Genomic DNA, 18,972 nt, shown 5'->3' on the forward strand with positions numbered 1-18,972 from the left:
AAGGACAATGAATTCACACAGTTTCTCCTTTAATCAGGCAACATAAAGATGGTCCTGTACTGTTACGGAAGGAGGAGGAGGATGAACATTTTCAAAGCAAAGCACCATCAAGCATTGACTTCAATTTTTTAAAAAAAGTTAAAAAGTACCAGTAAGAACGGTTGCTTTGGGAATCTGTGGAAAATGAGAAATCTTACAATGACTCCTTCACAATTAAAGCTACAAAACACATCAATTTATTTTTTATATTTAACCCATTTTTTTCTAAATCAACCTTTTCAGGGGTGTTATAACAAACCTCTGGAGCAGGAGGGACTTAAACCTGGGCCTCCCAATCCAGGGAGAGGGACACCAAAAATAAAAAGAGTAGAAGGACTAACGGAGAGCAATATTACTCTGTTCTTCAAAAGAAGGGGACACAAGAAAAATTAGCAGTGGGGAAAATGCAAACCCATCTTACAAGACACAATTACTATTACCTGATAGTTGAAGTGAGTTCCAATACCTCTTGCTTTAGTAATCTGTTGGACATGCCAGAGGACAACTGAAAGTATTGATCAAAGCCATCAAATGCAGATAATTATTTGCTGAGAAGCCAGGTTAGTTAAGTAATTTCTAAATGAAAGACATTTGACTTGGGATTCCAAGTATAAACAAGCTATTGTAAATTTAGTATCTGTGAAATCTCCATTGGAATCTTAAAGGTACAATCACTTTATGTCCTCCTTGACCCTCAGCTGTCTTTGGCATATTCAACAATTCTGCCCATTCCTTCCACTGCCTCAATCAGTCGTATTTCCATTGTTCATTTCCACTCCCACCAATCCAGTTGTAGTGATCTCAAGCAATGGGCTGTCTCTTCCTATGTCTGTACTTTTAACTTTAAAGGACACCAAAAGGTGACAGATGATGTGGCTTTTGTCTTCAAGTTTAAACGAACAAAGTTAAGACTTAGCAAGACACAAAAGCCAGAAAAGTAATTGAGCAGGGTTGAGAGAGATAAAGCCATATATTATTGATATACGTTTAGAATTTGCCAGCATGATTTTGGAAGAAGTCATCAAAAAACAACAAAAATGAGGAAGGATGGGATCAAGCTTACTGCCACAGATTTCATCACCTTTCTAGAGACTGTCTTAGTTTGAATCAGATGATGTGCATTGTCAATATTCTAATTGACTCATTAGATTTTTGTCACTATATCTTCTCTATTACTTTCTGCCTCTGATTACCTGTCTCTGCCCAGTCTTAATTCATCTAATGTTGAAACTCTTACACAGCTTCATCAACTTTGGGTTCACTTATTCCATAACTCCTAGTTGCCTTTCCATCCAAAACCTTGCTGCTCAAATTTCACTTAACAGCAAATTATTGCTGGTCATTCATCCTAGTCCTTGCTGATACCCTGCTCTCCCACCATTTCAAAATTCAAATCGTTCTTCCTTTTAACTTTCCTTAGCTTATAACACATTCCATTTCTGGAACCGTCATGCCAGACCAATGTCTCATTCCCAAGACACTAGACTGTTGTGCATTCTGACGGTGTTCCCATTGCTTTAGCTTCTTCTACATATGCCCTGGGATTCACAACACAAACCCTTCAACCTACCCACATCTCTAAAACCCTCTTTCAAGCCAAGCTTTTTGACTAACTCTCACAATTATTACTTTTTGACTCTGCATGCAGATCCTCGCTCCATGCTGAAGGATATTTTAGTGATAGATAAGTGTAGGTTGATGCTGCTGTTGATAGTTTGGTCTTAGCAATTCATTTCAGCCCAGAAAATGCTGAAATTCATTAGGTATTTTAAAAGCCAAATGGCTGGGCCATGATACCACCTCTCGCAGTGACAGGTTACCATGTCTGAGAACTGGGAGCATTTGTTTTCTTTGGAAAAATTCAACTTACTCAGGTGTCTCAGCTTCTCTATACAACCACAGCCACATTGGAAGTCAAGCAAACACCAGTTTCATGCTCCACATATTTGAAATCAGAGAAACATACCACTATGTTCAATAACTACCACATGCAGGCATGGGACTTGGTAATATTGAAATATCAAACCTCTTTGGTAATGAGGACTGCAATGTGACTGGAATTGACAAACCCACCATCATGCACAGTGCAGAATGCAACAATGCATCCAAAGAGAAACAGCATTCAGAGTGAAAAAGCAATTTCATTTTTGCTGTGTTTCCTTTCGAGTTGAGTAGAGCAATAGTGTCACTGCAGGGTCCACAACCAAACCTTGAGCTTCCCTTAATTGAGTTCAATTCCGGTCACCCTGCCATTGGAAGGATGTTATTAAACTAGAAAGGGTGCAAAAAAGATTTACAAGGATGTTACCGAGACTGGAGAGTTTGAGTTAAGGAGGTTGGATAGGCTGAGACTTTTCTTCTCTGGAGTGTAGGGGTTTGATGGGTGACCTTGTAGAGGTTTATAAAACCGTGAGGAGCTTAGATAAAAATGGTGAATGGCAAGGGTCTTTTCCCCAGAGTAGGTCAGTCCAAAACTGGGGGGGCATAGGTTTAAGGTGTGAAGGGAAAGATTTAAGAGAGACCTGACTGGTAACTTTTTCGTGCAGAGGATTGTGTGTATGGAACAAGGAAGTGGTAGCAATGAGTACAATTACAACATTTAAAAGACGTTTGGACAGGAGCGTGGATAGGAAGGGTTTAGAGGGATATGTACCAAATGCTGGCAAATGGGGGTAATTCGGTTTAGGAAACCTGCTCGACATGGACAAGTTGGGTCTAAGGATCTATTTTTGTGCTGTATGACTAAGAATTCCCCTTTTCATTCCCAGACATTTTTACCTCTCCCCAGCAGCAATCTCCTGCTTCATAAACATTGAAGCAAGGCCCCAATATTGATATCTCTGAGCCCCACAAAGCAAACAAACTTTCCCTCATGCGCTCCACCCAATGTTAAAGTCAGATCATAAGCTTCAGAAGGTCAAATTATTCATTGTATCTTGCAGCACTTTGATTCTTATCTGCATGCTCTGTACACACACAGTATGGCTTATCTTGACAGGTATGAGAAACAGCATGTCTGAGTGCATGTGAAAATGTTGGACATTGCAGATGAGCGATATATTATTTTACAAATGCTAAGTCTACTTTCCTTTAGATATTCACAGATGATTTCCTATTCCACCTTGAACAAGAGTCAAAGTTATCATACCAGATTATTTTGATTATAACTCAAAATAAATTTGAAACTGATGCACTATTTGCAACCCAAATTGGATCTGTTAATAAACACTTCAGCACACACCCATGTCCTGCTACATGGCCTGAGGAGACAAACGGTTGGAATTCCCACATGCTGGGCATGTCAAAGAATGAAGGCTACTTTACAATAGATCAATAGACAATCCAGATTCAATCTGCCTCTTCTGTGCAGCATACCTTGCATACCTTAGAAATGCACTAAAACTACCCTTAGACAATCCCTCAGAATCAAGAGAAATCTAATTTGATGGGTTCGGACACAACTGATGAATCCAATGCACAGTCTGTAGACTCAGCCACGTTCAGGTCAGTTTGGGAGGGATGAGCAGATAAATTGTTTGGGAGTTTTGTGCACTCAGTCAGGAACCTCAAACTGGTAGATTTTCTTTCAGAAAAGGTTTTCTCCATTTATGTCAGTCAGGAATCTTGATGCAGCAGAGACAGTTGACCTAATCTACAATACTAGGATTTCATCTTTATTTTATTTTCACAAATACTCAAATCCAAAAGTTGAGGAGTACAGTGAAAAGAGTATAATGTCACCTCACAATCTTAGGTGCAAGTACCTTGTTGCTATGAGAATATCCCCAAGGCATTTCTTCCTGGGGGGGTCTCCTACCATGACAGAGTTCTGTGAAGAACATTTGCTTTGAGAGTCTAGTGTTAAATATTGAAATGGCATATCTGTCTCAATGTTGGGAATGTTGGTGGAAGATCTTGGTGGGCGGCACGGTGGCACAGTGGTTAGCACTGCTGCCTCACAGCGCCGGAGACCCGGGTTCAGTTCCCGCCTCAGGCGACTGACTGTGTGGAGTTTGCACGTTCTCCCCGTGTTTGCGTGGGTTTCCTCCGGGTGCTCCGGTTTCCTCCCACAGTCCAAAGATGTGCAGGTCAGGTGAATTGGTCATGCTAAATTGTCCATAGTGTTAGGTAAGGCGTAGATGTAGGGCTATGGGTGGGTTGCGCTTCGGCGGGGCGGTGTGGACTTGTTAGGCCGAAGGGCCTGTTTCCACACTGTAAGTAATCTAATCTAATCTAATCTTGTGAAGTCCACTGATGGATGGTACTTAGAGTCATAGTCATAGAGATGTACAGCATGGAAACAAACCCTTCGGTCCAACCCTTCCATGCCGACCAGATATCCCAACCTAGTCTTGTCCCACCTGCCAGCACCTGGCCCATATCCCTCCAAACCCTTCCTATTCATTTACCCATCCAAATGCCTCTTAAATGTTGCAATTGTACCAACCTCCACCACTTCCTCTGGTAGCTCATTCCATTCACATACCACCCTGTGTGTGAAAAAGTTGCCCCTTAGGTCTCTTTTATATCTTTCCACTCTCACCCAAAACCTATGCCCTCTAGTTCTGGACTCCTCGACCCCAGGGAAAAGACTTTGTCTATTTACCCTATCCATGCCCCTCAATTTTGTAAACCTCTATAAATAACCCCTCAGCCTCCGACGCTCCAGGGAAAACAGTCCCAGCCTGTTCAATCTCTCCTTATAGTTCATATCCTCCAACCCTGGCAGTAAAGACAAGATCTTTTGACTGGGTTGGGTGAGTCCAGAACTCGAAGGCATAGGTTTAAGGTGAGGGGAAAGATTTTAAAAGGGATCTAAGGGGCAACTTTTTCCACAGAGGGTGATGCATGTATGGAATGAGCTGCCAGACGAAGTGGTGGAGACTGGTAGTTACAACATTTAAAAAGGCATCTGGATGGGTATATGAATAGGAAGGGTTTAGAGGAACATGTGCCAAATGCTAGCAAATGGGACTAGATTTATTTAGAAAATCTGATCAATATGGACAAGTTGGACAAAGGTCCATTTTCGTGCTGTATATCTCTTATGACTATGTCTGCTTTCACTGAGATGAGATCTCAAGGTATGGAAAATGATTCACATTCTCCAGGATATCACCATTGATATGTGGAGAGCTAGTTGGAAGGAGGATTTTGTTTTACTTGGTATTTAGTCAAAGACTCATTTTCTCAATAGAGCGAAGTGATGCCCTAGTGGTATTATTTCTTGATTGTTAATCCAGAGACCCAGGTAATGTTCTGGCAACTCCAGTTCAGTTTCTGACATGGCAGATGGTGAAATTTGAATTCAATGAAAACAAAATCTGGAATTAAGAGTCTAATGATGACCATGACCCTTTGTCAATTGTCAGAAAAACCCACATGGAGCACTAGTGTCCTTTTTTTGGTGGGAAACAGTCAGCCTTACTTGGTCTGGCCTACAAGTGATCCACAGCAACGTGGTTGACTCTTGTGTGGTCTGGGCAATAGGGAAAGGCAATAAGTGCTGACCTAGCCAGCAATGCCCTCATCCCATGAACAAATTTTTAAAAATGCTTTAGAGAAGACTTCTGCAAATGACATGGAGCTTCGATTCAAAATGAAAATGCACACACACATATAAACATAATATACCTGTTGGAATCCGAAATTAAAGTCATATTGGTTTTGGAAGAAGGCAATGTAGATTGCTCAACACCAAAAATATTACAACACAGTGAGCGGCACGGTGGTTAGCACTACTGCCTCACAGCGCCAGAGACCCGGGTTCAATTCCCGTCTCAGGCAACTGTCAATGTGGAGTTTGCACATTCTCCCAGTGTCTGTGTGGGTTTCCTCCAGGTGCTCTCGTTTCCTCTCACAATGCTGGTTAAGTGAATTGGTCATGCTAAATTGTCCGTAGTGTTAGGTGAAGGGGAATGGGACTGGGGAGATTGCTCTTCAGAGGGTCGGTGTGGGCTTGTTGGGCCGAAGGGCCTGTTTCCACACTGTAATTAATCTAATCTAATCAAAACTCAAAGACACAAGCACCTGTAAAAGACCCACTGTCACATCAAATCTGGTAAATGCATTTTGTCTGGTCAGAAGAATGTGTTAATAACTTGTAAAAGTTATTCACAATACAGTTAATTTGAAGACTATGATGTAGATTCTAAGGAAATAACTGTGGAACAGGTGACATCATGGAGTTTTAAACTTGACTTTGAAAAATGCTTAGGATTCTCAAGAATGCAAGACAAATCTATGACTAGTACACCATGTTACAAATGTTGCAAGCAAATGTTTTGGCACACGTTCTGGGAACTGTGGTCGAGGAGTTAAAAAAAATTCATACAATCATTGATAACCAGGCAATGCAATGAACAGTAAATTCGGTAACAATTACTTTTACCACTTAGATAGGTATTTGCACAGTATGATGCAGAACACATCATCTGAAGTGTTGAGCAATTAAAATTCACACAGAAATCAATTAAAAAAATTGCAATGACCTACCTTCCTCCACTGCTTCACGCAATTTTAAAATGAAAATTCCTCATGTATCAGCTTCTTCCAGCCACATAATTAAACTATTGCCTTGATTTCTGTATGTGAAGTGCTTTGGTGACCTTTTTGCAATAAGCTGAGTTCTCATGTATTTGCTCAGGTTTTTAAAAATTTGTTCATGAGATGAGGACATTGCTGCCTAGGCCAGCATTTACTTGCTCATCCCTAATTACCCTGGGGAGTGTGGTAATGAGCTGCCTTGTTGAACTGCTGCAGTTCTCGTTCTCTCTAGATCAGCGTGTGTGGGGGTTAGCAAGGAGTTTGAACATTTTTATGCAATTTAGTTCCTGGTCAGGATGGTGCGTGACTTTGATGGGAACTTGCAGGTAATGATTTCCTTGTGCATCTGCTGCCTTACCCTTTCAAGATGTTAAAGGGCACAGTATTGAAAGGCACTAAAGGAGTTTGGTGAGTTACTAACATGGTTATTATAGCTGGCACACTTTGCTGCCACTGCAGATCAGTGGTGAAAGGAATCAATGTGAAGGTCATGCGAGTCAAGCTTTAAGAGATATTGGAGCTGCACTAACCTGCGCAAATGGACTGTATTCTTTGACCCTGATCTGTGCCTTGTCGATGGTGGACAGGCACAGCGGTGACAGGAGGAGAGTTAAGTTTCACAGACTTCCTGTGTCTGACCTACTCTTGTAGCCACATGATAGTCAGCCCATTCTTCATTCTTGTCTTTTGGATCGAAGTGCTGGGCTTCCTGAATAAGATGGGGATAATTGTGGAGCTGCCGCCTCCAGTGTACTGTTTAATTATCATGCACCGTTCATGGATGGTGTGGCAGGAAATCTGTTCCAATGGTAGTGGGATTTCATAGCACTATCCTTTGTATTCTGTTTCCACTGTTTTACATGAAGTAGACCTGAGTGATAGCTGCAACAGGTTACCAATGATTAGATTAGATTAGATTACTTACAGTGTGGAAACAGGCCCTTCGGCCCAACAAGTCCACACCGCCCCGCCGAAGCACAACCCACCCATACCCCTGTATTTACCCCTTACCTAACACTACGGGCAATTTAGCATGGCCAATTTACCTGACCTGCACATCTTTTGGACTGTGGGAGGAAACCGGAGCACCCTGAGGAAACCCCCGCAGACACGGGGAGAACGTGCAAACTCCACACAGTCAGTCACTTGAGGCGGGAATTGAACCCGGGTCTCTGGCGCTGTGAGGCAGCAGTGCTAACCACTGTGCCACCATGCCACCCCTAATGCGTTTTTTTTTTTTAAATTATGCCTAGAGCTGTTCCTGGCACGCCCTCCTGCCCTCTTCATTAAACCAGGGTTGGCCCCATGGTTTGATGGTAACAGCAGAATGCGAGATACGGAGGTCGAATGAAACACTGAGGCCACTGATGGCCCACAGTGCCTCATGGATACCCAACCTGAAATTGCTAGATGTTGTTGAATGTCTCTCCCATTTTGCACAGTAATAGTGCCTCACATAATGAAGGCCATCCTCAAAATGTGAAGACAAGACTTGCTTGTCACAATGACAGTATCAGCAGGAGTGACTGCTGAACAGTCACAGACACATCACCAACAGGTAGATTGGGGAGGACAAGATCAAGCAAGATTTCCCTTCTTTTTGATGCCCTTAGTGCCTGCCACAAACCCAATCAAGTAGCTATATCCTATTGGATGCGACCACCTTGGTCAGTATCAAGCCAATTCTTGTGTAGAATATTGAAGTGGACTAAACAGAGCACATTCTCTATCCTTGCCAGCCTCATTGCTTCCTCTAAATGATGTACAACATGGAGGAGTACTGCTTCAAGATGGCAGGGGTAGTGAGGGAGGGGGTGGGGTACTGGTAGCAGTATGTGATAAATAGCAAGACCAGTGGAACAGAATACATTCAAAGACAGAGTTCCTAATTTCAGTACAAACCCCTACATCAATAAAGGAGGATTCTGTTATTGCCAGTGCCAAGGTCAAAGCCAAAAGCCAACTGGATTTCTTTCTTTTTAAAACTTTATATTGTATCATTCAATGGAGTGCCTTGTTGGACCATTTCGAAGGGCACTTAGAGTCATCCTCTTGGGCTGAAGTGACATACAGGCCCAGAGCATGCAAGAATGTCACCCTACACCTCCCATGGATGAGAGAGGGAGCTCACAGCACCTTTCCAAAACAAAAGCCTGTTTTGTGCTGGGAGAAAAGTGATGCTGAAGATCAGAGTAGAGAGTGTGGTGCTGGAAAAGTACAGCAGGTCGGGCAGCACAGAGGGACCAGGAGCAGGAGAATCGACATTTCAGGCATAAGCTCTTTATCAGGATTCTTGATGAAGGGCTTATGACCGAAACCTCGATTCTCCTGCTCCTCGGATGCTGCCTGATCTGTTGTCCTTTTCCACCACCACACTCTCAACTCTCTATTGTGCTGCCTGATATCTATCGCTTAATCATCACAAAATCATCTGATCGTCATGACAACACTGTTTGTTGCCTATACTGTCCGAATACTATACGACAACGGTGACTACACTTCAAAAAGTGTTTCTTTGGCTAGAATGTACTTTGACATTCACAATGGTTTTATATATATGTATATATATATATATATATATATATAGACCTCAATTTCATTTTCCTTCATTATTCCCATATCCATTCATTCACACTGATTAAAAACCTATTTTCACAGCTTTGAACACTCAACAACACAGCGTTGACAGCCCTCTGGGGTACAGAATTCCATAGATTCATGACCCTCAGAAAAGGCTCTTCCTCATGTCTTAAATGGATGAACCCTTTATTCTGAGATTATACTTCTCAGACTCTCACAAGTGGAAACAAGTTCTCAGCATTCACTCTGTCAAGCCCCTTGGAGTATTACCTTCCAGTGAGGTCAGTTCTCGTTCGTCAAAACTCCATTAAGCACAAGCCCAACATACTTAACGTCTGTCCCCAACTGCATGGGCTCTTAAATGTAGTACCTTTTGGAAACACAAATAAATGATGTCTTTTAAGCCTGCTTGTTCCCTCCTCAAAGAACTGTAATAAAATTTGTCAGACATGGTTTCTCCTTTGTGAAGCCACACTGACTCTGTTTGATTATATTATATATTTCTAAATGCTCTACCACTACATCCTTATAACGGACTCAAATTTTCCCAATGACATACATTAACTGCCTTATAGTTAGCTGTTTATGTTTCTATTCTTTTTCAAAAAGTGTGTTACATTTGGCAGATTTCCAGTACTCGATGACTTGTCTAGAATCTAAGGATTCTTGGAAGATTTTTACCAATGCATCCACTATCTCTGCAACTTCTTCTCTAAAAATCTTAGGATGCAGCCCATCAAGACTAGGGGACTTGCCTTTAGACCCATTAGTTTCCCTAATGTTTTTCCTCTAGTGATAGCTATTGCGTTCATTTCCAATCCCCACTTCAGACCAAGCAGTCGTCTCAAACATGCCTGTCCAAGTTGTAGATTAGACTGTGTCTTGACAGCTGTCTGGAAACAGAGTACAGACTTGCACAATCACTCTGTTTTGGTCACATTCAAGATGCACTTTAATCAAGAGAAGTTATTTAAAGTTTACAAAAATCTCCTGGCTAATCTGGAGATTAACAGATTAAACCATGAGTGTAGTCATAGAAACAAAGAAGCAGAAGACAGGAGTAGACCTTTGTCCCTGAGCCTGCTCCATCATTCAATATGTATTTTTAAACTATAAGCCCTGGTCTGGAGTCCCCTGCCATCAGGAACATCTTTTCAGAGTCTAACCTGCCTAGTCCTGTGAGAATTTTATAGATTTCTACATCAGTTTTCACAGTGGAAGACACCAACAGCATAGCAGAACTTCCAGAGAGCCAGGGGCAGATGTGACTTTAGTGGCTATCATGGAGCAGGTGGTGTTGGGAAAGCTGAAAGGTCTGAAGGTGATAAATCACTGGACCAGAAGAATTACACTGCAGAGTTTTGAAGGACATAGCGGAGGAGATTGTCTAGGCATTTGTGGTGATCATTCAGGAGTAATGGACAATCACAGAGGACTAGAAAATGGCTACTATAAGACCCATGTTTAAGACAGAAAACTAAAGGCTAGTTAGCCTGACCTCAGTTATTGGTAAAATTTGAGTCTATTATTAGAGATGAAATTGCAGAATATCATAGAATCATAGACTTCCTGCAGTGTGGAAAAAGGCCATTCTGCCCATCAAGTCCACACCAACTCTCCAAAGAGCATCTCAACCAGCCCCACACTCTATCCCTGTAACTCCAGTACGGACAATTTCACACAGACAATCCACCTAATCTGCTTGCAATGTGGGCAGAAACCAAAGTACCCAGAGGAAACCCATGCAGACACAGGCAGAACCTGCAAACTCCACACAGACAGTCACCAGAGGGTGAATTAAACCCGGGTCCCTAGTGCTGTAGGACAACAGCACTAACCACTGAGGCTGCTGTGACACACAACTTAGAAGTGTTCAGTAAAATAGGGCTGTGTCAGCATGGCTTCATCAGGGGAAGTCATGTCTGACAAATCTGTTAGAATTGTTTAAGGGGGAGGTAATGAGCAAGTCAAGCAAAGTGGACATGGTCTGTTCGGATTTCTAGAAAGTCTTCGACAAGATGCCACACGGGAGACCTGCTAAATAAAATAAGAGCACATGGTGTTAGGGACAAGATACTGGGATGGATAGAGGATTGGCTGACTGAAAGAAGGCAGAGAGAGGGGACAAAGGGGTCTTTTTCAAGACGGCAGCCAGTCACTAGTGGAGTTCAGCAGGGTTTAATGTTGGGATCACAACAATTCACATTATGCATTAATGATCTGGATGAAGGAAGGCATTGCTGCTAAATTTGCAGATGACAAAGTTGGGTGGAGGGACAGGTCATGCTGAAGCAGCAGGGAGGCTGCAGAAGGACATGGAGTCATGGAGATGTGCTGCACGGAAACAAACCCTTCAGTCAAACTCTTCCATGCCGACCAAATATCCTAAATAAATCTAGTCCCATTTGCTAGCATTTGGCCTATAGCCCTCTAAACCCTTCTTATTCATACATCCATCCAGATGCCTTTTAAAATGTTGGAATTGTACTAGCCTCCACCACCTCCTCTGGCAGCTCATTCCATACACGCACCACCCTCTGTGTGAAAAAGTTGCCCCTCAGGTCCTTTTTAAAATCTTTCACTGCTCACCTTAAACGTATGCCCTCTAGCTTTGGACTCCCTGCACCTGAGGAAAAAGACTTTGGCTATTTATCTTACCTATGCCCCTCATGATTTTATAAACTTCTATAACCTCAGCCTCTGACCCCACAGGGAAAACAGCCCCAGCCTCTTCTCTCTCTCTCTCCCTCCCTCCCTCTCCTCCAACCCTGGCAACATCCTTGCAAATCTTTCCTGAACCCTTAAGTTTCACAACATCCTTCCTATAGCAAGGAGACCAAACTGAATGCAGTATTCTAAAAGTGGCCTAACCAATATCCTGTACAGCCGCAACATGACCTCCCAACTCCTAAACTCAATGCTCTGACCAATAAAGGAAAGCATATCATACACCTTCTTCACTACCCTGTCTATCTATGACTCTACTTCCAAGGAACTATGACCCTGCACTCCAAGGTTTCTTTGTTCGGCAACACTTCCCAGAACCTGACCATTAACTGCATTTGTCCTGCCCTGATTTGCCTTTCCAAAATACAGCACCTTGCATTTATCTAAATTAAACTCCATCTGCCGCTCCTTGGCCCATTAGACTACCTGATCAAGGTACTGCTGTATCTGAGGTAACTTTCTTCACTGTCCACTATACTTCCAATTTTGGGGTCATGAACACCTAGAAAAGTGCATAAAGATGTGGCAGATGGAAAACAACATGTTACAGTGAAAAGTTATGCACTTCGGTAGGAAGAAGAGGTATTGACTAATTTCTAAATGGGAAAGGCTTCAGAAATCTGCAGCACAAACAGGATTTGGGAGTTCTAGATCAGGATTCTCTTAAAAGGTTAACATGGAGGTTCAGTTGGCAGCTCAAAAAGCAAATACAATGCTAGCATTCATTTCACTGCTGAGGCTGTATAAGGCTCTGATCACATTTGGAATACTGACAGCAGTTTTGGACACCTTATTGAAGAAAAATTGTGCTAGCCTTGGAGCCGGTTCATAGGGCGTTTACAAGAATTACCCTGGGGATGAAGAGCTTGTCATATGAGGAGCAACTGAGGATTCTGGGTCTGTACTCAGTGGAGGATCTCATTGAAATTTACAGAATACGGAGAGACCTGGATAGAACAGAGATGGAGAAGATGTTTCCACTGAGAGAGATAAGGATCCAAAGGCACAACCTCAGAGTGAAGAAGGAATTTCTTCAGCCAGTGGGTGGTTTATCTATAGAATGTATTGCCGCTGAAGACTGTGAAGGCTAAGTCAGTAAGATAGAAATATGTAAGTCAGAGATAGATAGGTTTTTGGATTAATAAGGGATCAAGGGTTATGGGAAAGCAGCAAAAGAATGGGCTTGAGAAACTTATCAGCCATAATTGAATGGCGGAGTAGACTTGATGAGCTGAATGGTCTAATTCTGCTCCTATTTTTATTTTGGATTTCCCCATCATTCTTCGAAATACCAGTGAATACCATTCTAACCTACTCAATCTCTACTCACATATCAGTTCTGCCATCCCAGGAATCAACTTGCTGCACTCCCTTAATAGCAAGGCCATCCTTCCTCAAATGAGGAGATCAAAACTGCACACAATATTTCAGCTGTGGCCTCACCAATGCCCTGGACAACAGGAGCAAAGTATCCTTGTTCCTGTACTTGAATCCTTTCAGTGAAGGCTAACATACAATTTGTCTTCTTAAATGCCTGCTGCACATGCAGGCTCACTTCCAGTGAGGAGTCCACAAGGACACCCAGCTCTGTTGAATATACCCCTCCCTTAATTTACAGCCAAATAGTAATCTGCCTTCTTATTTTTGCTACCAAAGTGAATAACCTCGCATATTCACATTATACTGCATCCGCCATACATTTGGTCATTCATTCAGCCTGTCCAAATCACACTGCACCATCTCTGCATCCTCCTCAAAGCTCAGCCGTCTGCCCAGGTTTGTGTCATTTGCAAATTTTGTGATATCACATTTAGTACCCTCATCTAAAATCATTAATATATCATTTATTCCTTCGCTTTGTTACTTGTCTGTTAATCAATTTTCTATTCATCTCAATACATCACCCAATCCCACACACTTTAATTTTACACATTGTTCTCTTATGTCAAACTTTTGACTTTGTCAATAGCCTTCTGAAAACTCAAACGATATCCACTGGCTCCACCTGATTAACTCTACTCGTTACATCTTCAAAATAATTCCAGTGGTCAAGAACATCCAGCCATTGATGAGAACTCAAAAGTGTTCTCATTTTGAATCAAATCACTTTGATCAAAAGGGCACTGGTCACTTTTGATACACTTTCTAATGGTCACCTAAAAGCTGAGTGACACTTTCCCCATTATCCTGAATAGAAATAATTCAGGACAGCTGTCTGCTTTACAATTTATAGGCTAATAGGAGGCTGTGGAGATCAGAAACAACCTGCCTTGATACATTAGACAAATCTAGGAAAATCACTCTGGCCTACAAACACTTTCAATTAGAGAATCATAGAATCATTAGAATTTACTGTACAGTAGGAAGTCATTTGATCATGTCTGTACTAGCTCTCGAAAGAGCAACACAGCCAGTCCCACTATCCAGCCCAATTTCCATAGTACTCTAACCTCATCCATTTCAAATAGATGTCCAGCTCTCTTTTGTAACCTCCTATGGAATCCACCTCCACCACTCTCTCAGGCAGTGCATTTCAAATCTTAACAACTAAGTGAAGAAGTTCTACCTCATCTCACACTGAATCTTGAAACTGTGACCTCTAATTACAGTGGAAACAGAATGCCCTTCTTTACCCTGTCAAAATTGTTGGTAATTTTGAACACCTCAATAAGGTCACCTTCTTACCTTCTCTGCTACAAGGAGAATAAACCCAATCTTTCCAATCTTTTCTTGTATCTTAAATCCTTCATTCCTGACATATTTCTAGTAAACTGGCTAAGGCCCGATAGTTGGGCCCTCATCAGCTGCTTTCTCACAAGTCCAGCAGTATTTCTTCCTACAAATGGAGGAATTCTACTTCTGTTGTTATCACTGCTCTCCATCCTACCCCTGCTTCACCCAGTAGAGTGCAGTAAGAGGAGGAGTCATCATGAGTTAGTCTGCACAAGTAAGCAACATAGGGTCAAACAAGTGAGCAATATTTTAAAAAGTGACAAATCACTCCAACAAACTCACTATCATATAGATGCCAATGACACCAGTGTCTTGAATAATGACCCCTTTAAATCACGCAGCATGCTGTATTAAGAGTAAGATCCTTTAGATTTTATCAAATGAATTGGCCAGACTGCTGATTCTCAGTTAATAACATCTTGTAATTTTGTCAATGCTGCGAGACCCTCAGCCACTGGAATGCTGAAACAATGCCAGTTACTAACTGAGCAGCAACAAATAACACAGCTATGTTTAGCCCCTACAACCTGAAGGTTTAGTAATCCCCAGCAGTCCTCCATTGTCTCTCACACCTTGCTGTGTGTAGACATAGACATCAATGTTAAAAAGTTGACCAAAAGGCAAACCCAAAGGATCATTCTCTGAACTAAAACAGCAAGCTCTTCACTTATAATCTGCGCATGGCAACAAGATCACTTTTCAATTTTTATACTAAGTACTGTAAAAGAAAAGGTTACTTTGTCTTGAAACCACTTCACTTGAAAATGAAGGAACATCAATATAGCAGTAAATGGTTATGTAGCTTGTTTAAAACCAGATGATTACTCAGATGGTGGATTAAACATTACCTCAAAATACTCATTGTGACATTTTCAGCTGTATTAACAAAACTGTGCCTTGTTATCATTCAAGCACATCTCTGAATATTTCCCAAGTACTGTATACCTTTTTAAATTCTGTAATAAAATGCTGCCCGATTACAAGTTGTATGTTTAGAGGTTGATTTGTAAATGAGTTTGAGCAAAATCAAGAAAAATCCCTCCTCAAAGCTGGTGTAATTTTGACTGCAATTTGCATCCCGATTACAACAGAGACTCTACTCCGACACTTTAAAGGACTGGAAACATCTGATAAAATATAAAATAAAAAGACTTCTCTAAATGTTAAAGTATACCTTGCTTTCTTACTTTCAGACTGTCTATTGCACCCAAAGTCAAAACTTGAATGCTCATTTTCAGTCTTATCTGCGAACCAGGTTACTGTACAGCAGTTTCAGGCAGAACTCACTGAACTAAAATCTGAATATTGTGGAAAGCACCCAAGGTGTAGATTGTTAATACGAAGGTATTAAAAAATTCAAAGTTTTATTTTTAAAGTTTCAAGCGTCAAGACTAATGAATGATAGAGGTGTCCCATTTTTAAAAAAGGCTTAACAAGCAATATAACCATCATCGTGGAGGCAAAAACTTATTCCCTCACAGGGATTGTCTCATCCTTCCTGCTTGGATTTCTGATTATCAATTAACTTTCTCATAGGATCAATAAAATCACTTTCCTTCCTTTCCCATTTCCCTTTTGCAAACAAAGTGGTCCATAGCCAGATTAAACAACAAATAGTTTCCCTCCCCCTACTGCCAAGCAAATCCATTAATATCCCATCACAAGTTTTTTCAAAACATCACTTCTTTTTGGTTTAGGACAGATTTAAGTTATTGCTGATAACAAGGATACGCTTAGAAACAGGACAAGTGGTCCTCCAGTAAACATTTACCTCAATGCATTAAAAGATCAGATAAGACATACAATCTGCCTAGGAGATACTTGGAGTTCTTCATGATGGCATCATGACCAAAAGATCAATGCTAGCAGACATCAGGTCAAAAACAATTTACTGCCCAAGCACCAAGTCCTCATCTGATGAAAACATATAACAAATCAAACTTTGTCTATAGTGTCCTTGCACATTAAATATTCGACAAGTCAATGAAACCATTATTGCTCAATCCACTTACAATTTAGATCATGGAAACGGTGTTTCAATTTAATAGCTTTCTATAAATTACATTGTTGCCAGTCAAATAACCTATGCCAAATATTAATATTCGCTGCTACATTTTAGTTATATCATCGCACAGCCACATATATATTGTTTAAAAATGACTTACTTCTACATTTCGAACAGCGGCTCCGATCATACTCTATTAGCTCAGCACGCTTAACATGATCTCTCGAAAATATTCTCGTATGGTCCTTTTCTTGGCGCAAACGAGCTGCTTCTTCTTTGGCAAATACACCCAAGTCTTGGGTATATCTGCCATACATCTGACAAGAAAATGGAAAAATAGAATCAAGTAAAAAATAAACATTGTTAACATGAAAATAATGAAGGGTCACATTCTCATCCCAAATTCAAACTTCTATTTATCTTCATCACCTCTGTTGATTTGGTAAGCATTCAACCAAGTCAACTCTCTGCTACAACGGAACCAACTACAGACAGGTTTTCCAAAGAAGGATGTCTAGAATTATTGCATTTGCTGTTGACAGATGTTGCTGAGATGCATGATTATAGTTACTTCACCACTGCACTTTTGGCACATTTTGTGGAGTGAAATTATCACTTTTTGTGACAAAACACCAGTTAGCTACAAGGACAAACCCAGTTTTAATTCTCATTTAGTCGATAAAAATGCATACCCTAGCTATTATGAATAAACAAGTTAATGGGTGTGAACTACAAATAATAAAATGGTTTTATAGAGGCGGAGAGGGCTCAGCACACAAGAAAAGTATTATGCTGCAATCAATGCCAGACAATGTGAGGAGGGGAAGCAGAGGGGACTACTGCTTATACTCACAATACTAATGCATATTGACCCTGTGTTAACAATCCTGATCTGGGACACAAAGTCATGGGTGCCCATTTCCAGATAATGAAGAAACAGACAATCTCGGCCATCACAGATTACCTTTCACTCAGCACTGTGCAGATCCCATTGAACCATATTATTATACAGTGGAAATGTTACATGTGACATCATAGGATTGAAAATAACCTGCTGTTCCATTCTCCCATTTTTCCCCATTCCCACAGCAAAGACAGTAATCTTTAAAAGAAACAAAATCCCATTTTAAAAAAAAACTATCTTGAGTCCAGCGATCAGATAAATCTGTTGTGTACCTTCTCCCTAAAAGAAAGAGTTTGCATTTCTATCCTGATTTTCAGATGCTTGGGACGTTCCAAAATGCATCAAGTATTTCTTTGAAATAGTGCTGTCAGGAAGTGTCATCATGGTTTTAGTGTAGGGCATTGCAGTAGCCAATCTTCATGTATCAAGATTCAGGATAGAAATGCAAACTTTCTTTTAGGGAGAAGGTACACAACAGATTTATCTGATCGCTGGACTCAAGGTAGTTTTTTTTTTAAATGGGATTTTGTTTCTTTTAAAGATTACTGTCTTTGCTGTGGGAATGGGGGAAAATGGGAGAATGGAACAGCAGGTTATTTTCAATCCTATGATGTCACATGTAACATTTCCACTGTATAATAATATGGTTCAATGGGATCTGCACCATCATGTTAGAGCATTAAGACAAGTTTAGCAAAAGTAGAATCAAAGGCTGTTTTTCCATTAGTTGGTTGCACAAACTTAAGATTTTGGTCAACAGACACTGGGTGGGATGTGCGGAAGAAGTTTTTTTTAAGCCAGCAAGTGGCAATGAGCTGGAACTCTTTGCCTCCCAAGGTGGAGAAAAGAAGAGACAATTAATGATTTCAAAGGAAATTGGATGGGATACGAGAGGGAAAAACTTCATAGGGCTTTGGGGTTACAACTGGGAAATGGGACTGACTGTACTCAGAGTGGGTAAGGGCTTGGTGCACTGAGTGGTGCCATTCTATGTTGTAATGACTAATTGAATGAAGATTTGCTGAAAAATTCTGAAAAAAAAATGCAAATTGGTATTGAGAAATGGACATTTTGGTCAGAACAGTGACTTGAACCCCCCCAAAAAATTACTTTTCAAAATAAACTGCATTATGTCTGGCACGGCAAACTGTCCCAGTTTATCTCTAGATCTTTTCTTGGAATGGGCATAATCAAAAACAAGATGTCTAGAATGATAACTTTCTGAATTTACCATTCATTCTTGCTGAACTGGAATGAGGTTAAAAATCGCACAACACCAGTTTATAGTCCTACAGGTTTATTTGATAGTTAGCTACCTGACGAAGGAGCAGCGCTCCGAAAGCTTGTACTTCCACTAAACCACTGGACTATAACCTGATGTGATTTTTAACTTTGTCCACCCCAGTCCAACACCAACATCTCCACATCAGAAATGGAA

The 18,972-nt window shown here is 41.0% G+C and overlaps 1 protein-coding gene across 2 annotated transcripts in view; it reads right to left on the reverse strand.

The window, feature by feature from the left end:
- The window catches only part of LOC122555979 (chloride channel protein 2), a 624,753-nt gene that overhangs the window by 499,027 nt on the left and 106,754 nt on the right, over window positions 1-18,972 (reverse strand). For both annotated transcript variants that reach the window (XM_087993551.1, XM_043702310.2), the window contains exon 2: window positions 16,791-16,947. In XM_087993551.1, coding sequence (XP_087849677.1) covers window positions 16,791-16,947 — 157 coding nt within the window. The remainder of the gene's footprint in view (window positions 1-16,790; window positions 16,948-18,972) is intronic.

The sequence above is a fragment of the Chiloscyllium plagiosum genome, unplaced genomic scaffold (genome assembly GCF_037043375.1).
Source record: "Chiloscyllium plagiosum isolate Xiang-an unplaced genomic scaffold, Cpla_swu_hap1 HiC_scaffold_13, whole genome shotgun sequence".
Taxonomy (NCBI): domain Eukaryota; kingdom Metazoa; phylum Chordata; class Chondrichthyes; order Orectolobiformes; family Hemiscylliidae; genus Chiloscyllium; species Chiloscyllium plagiosum.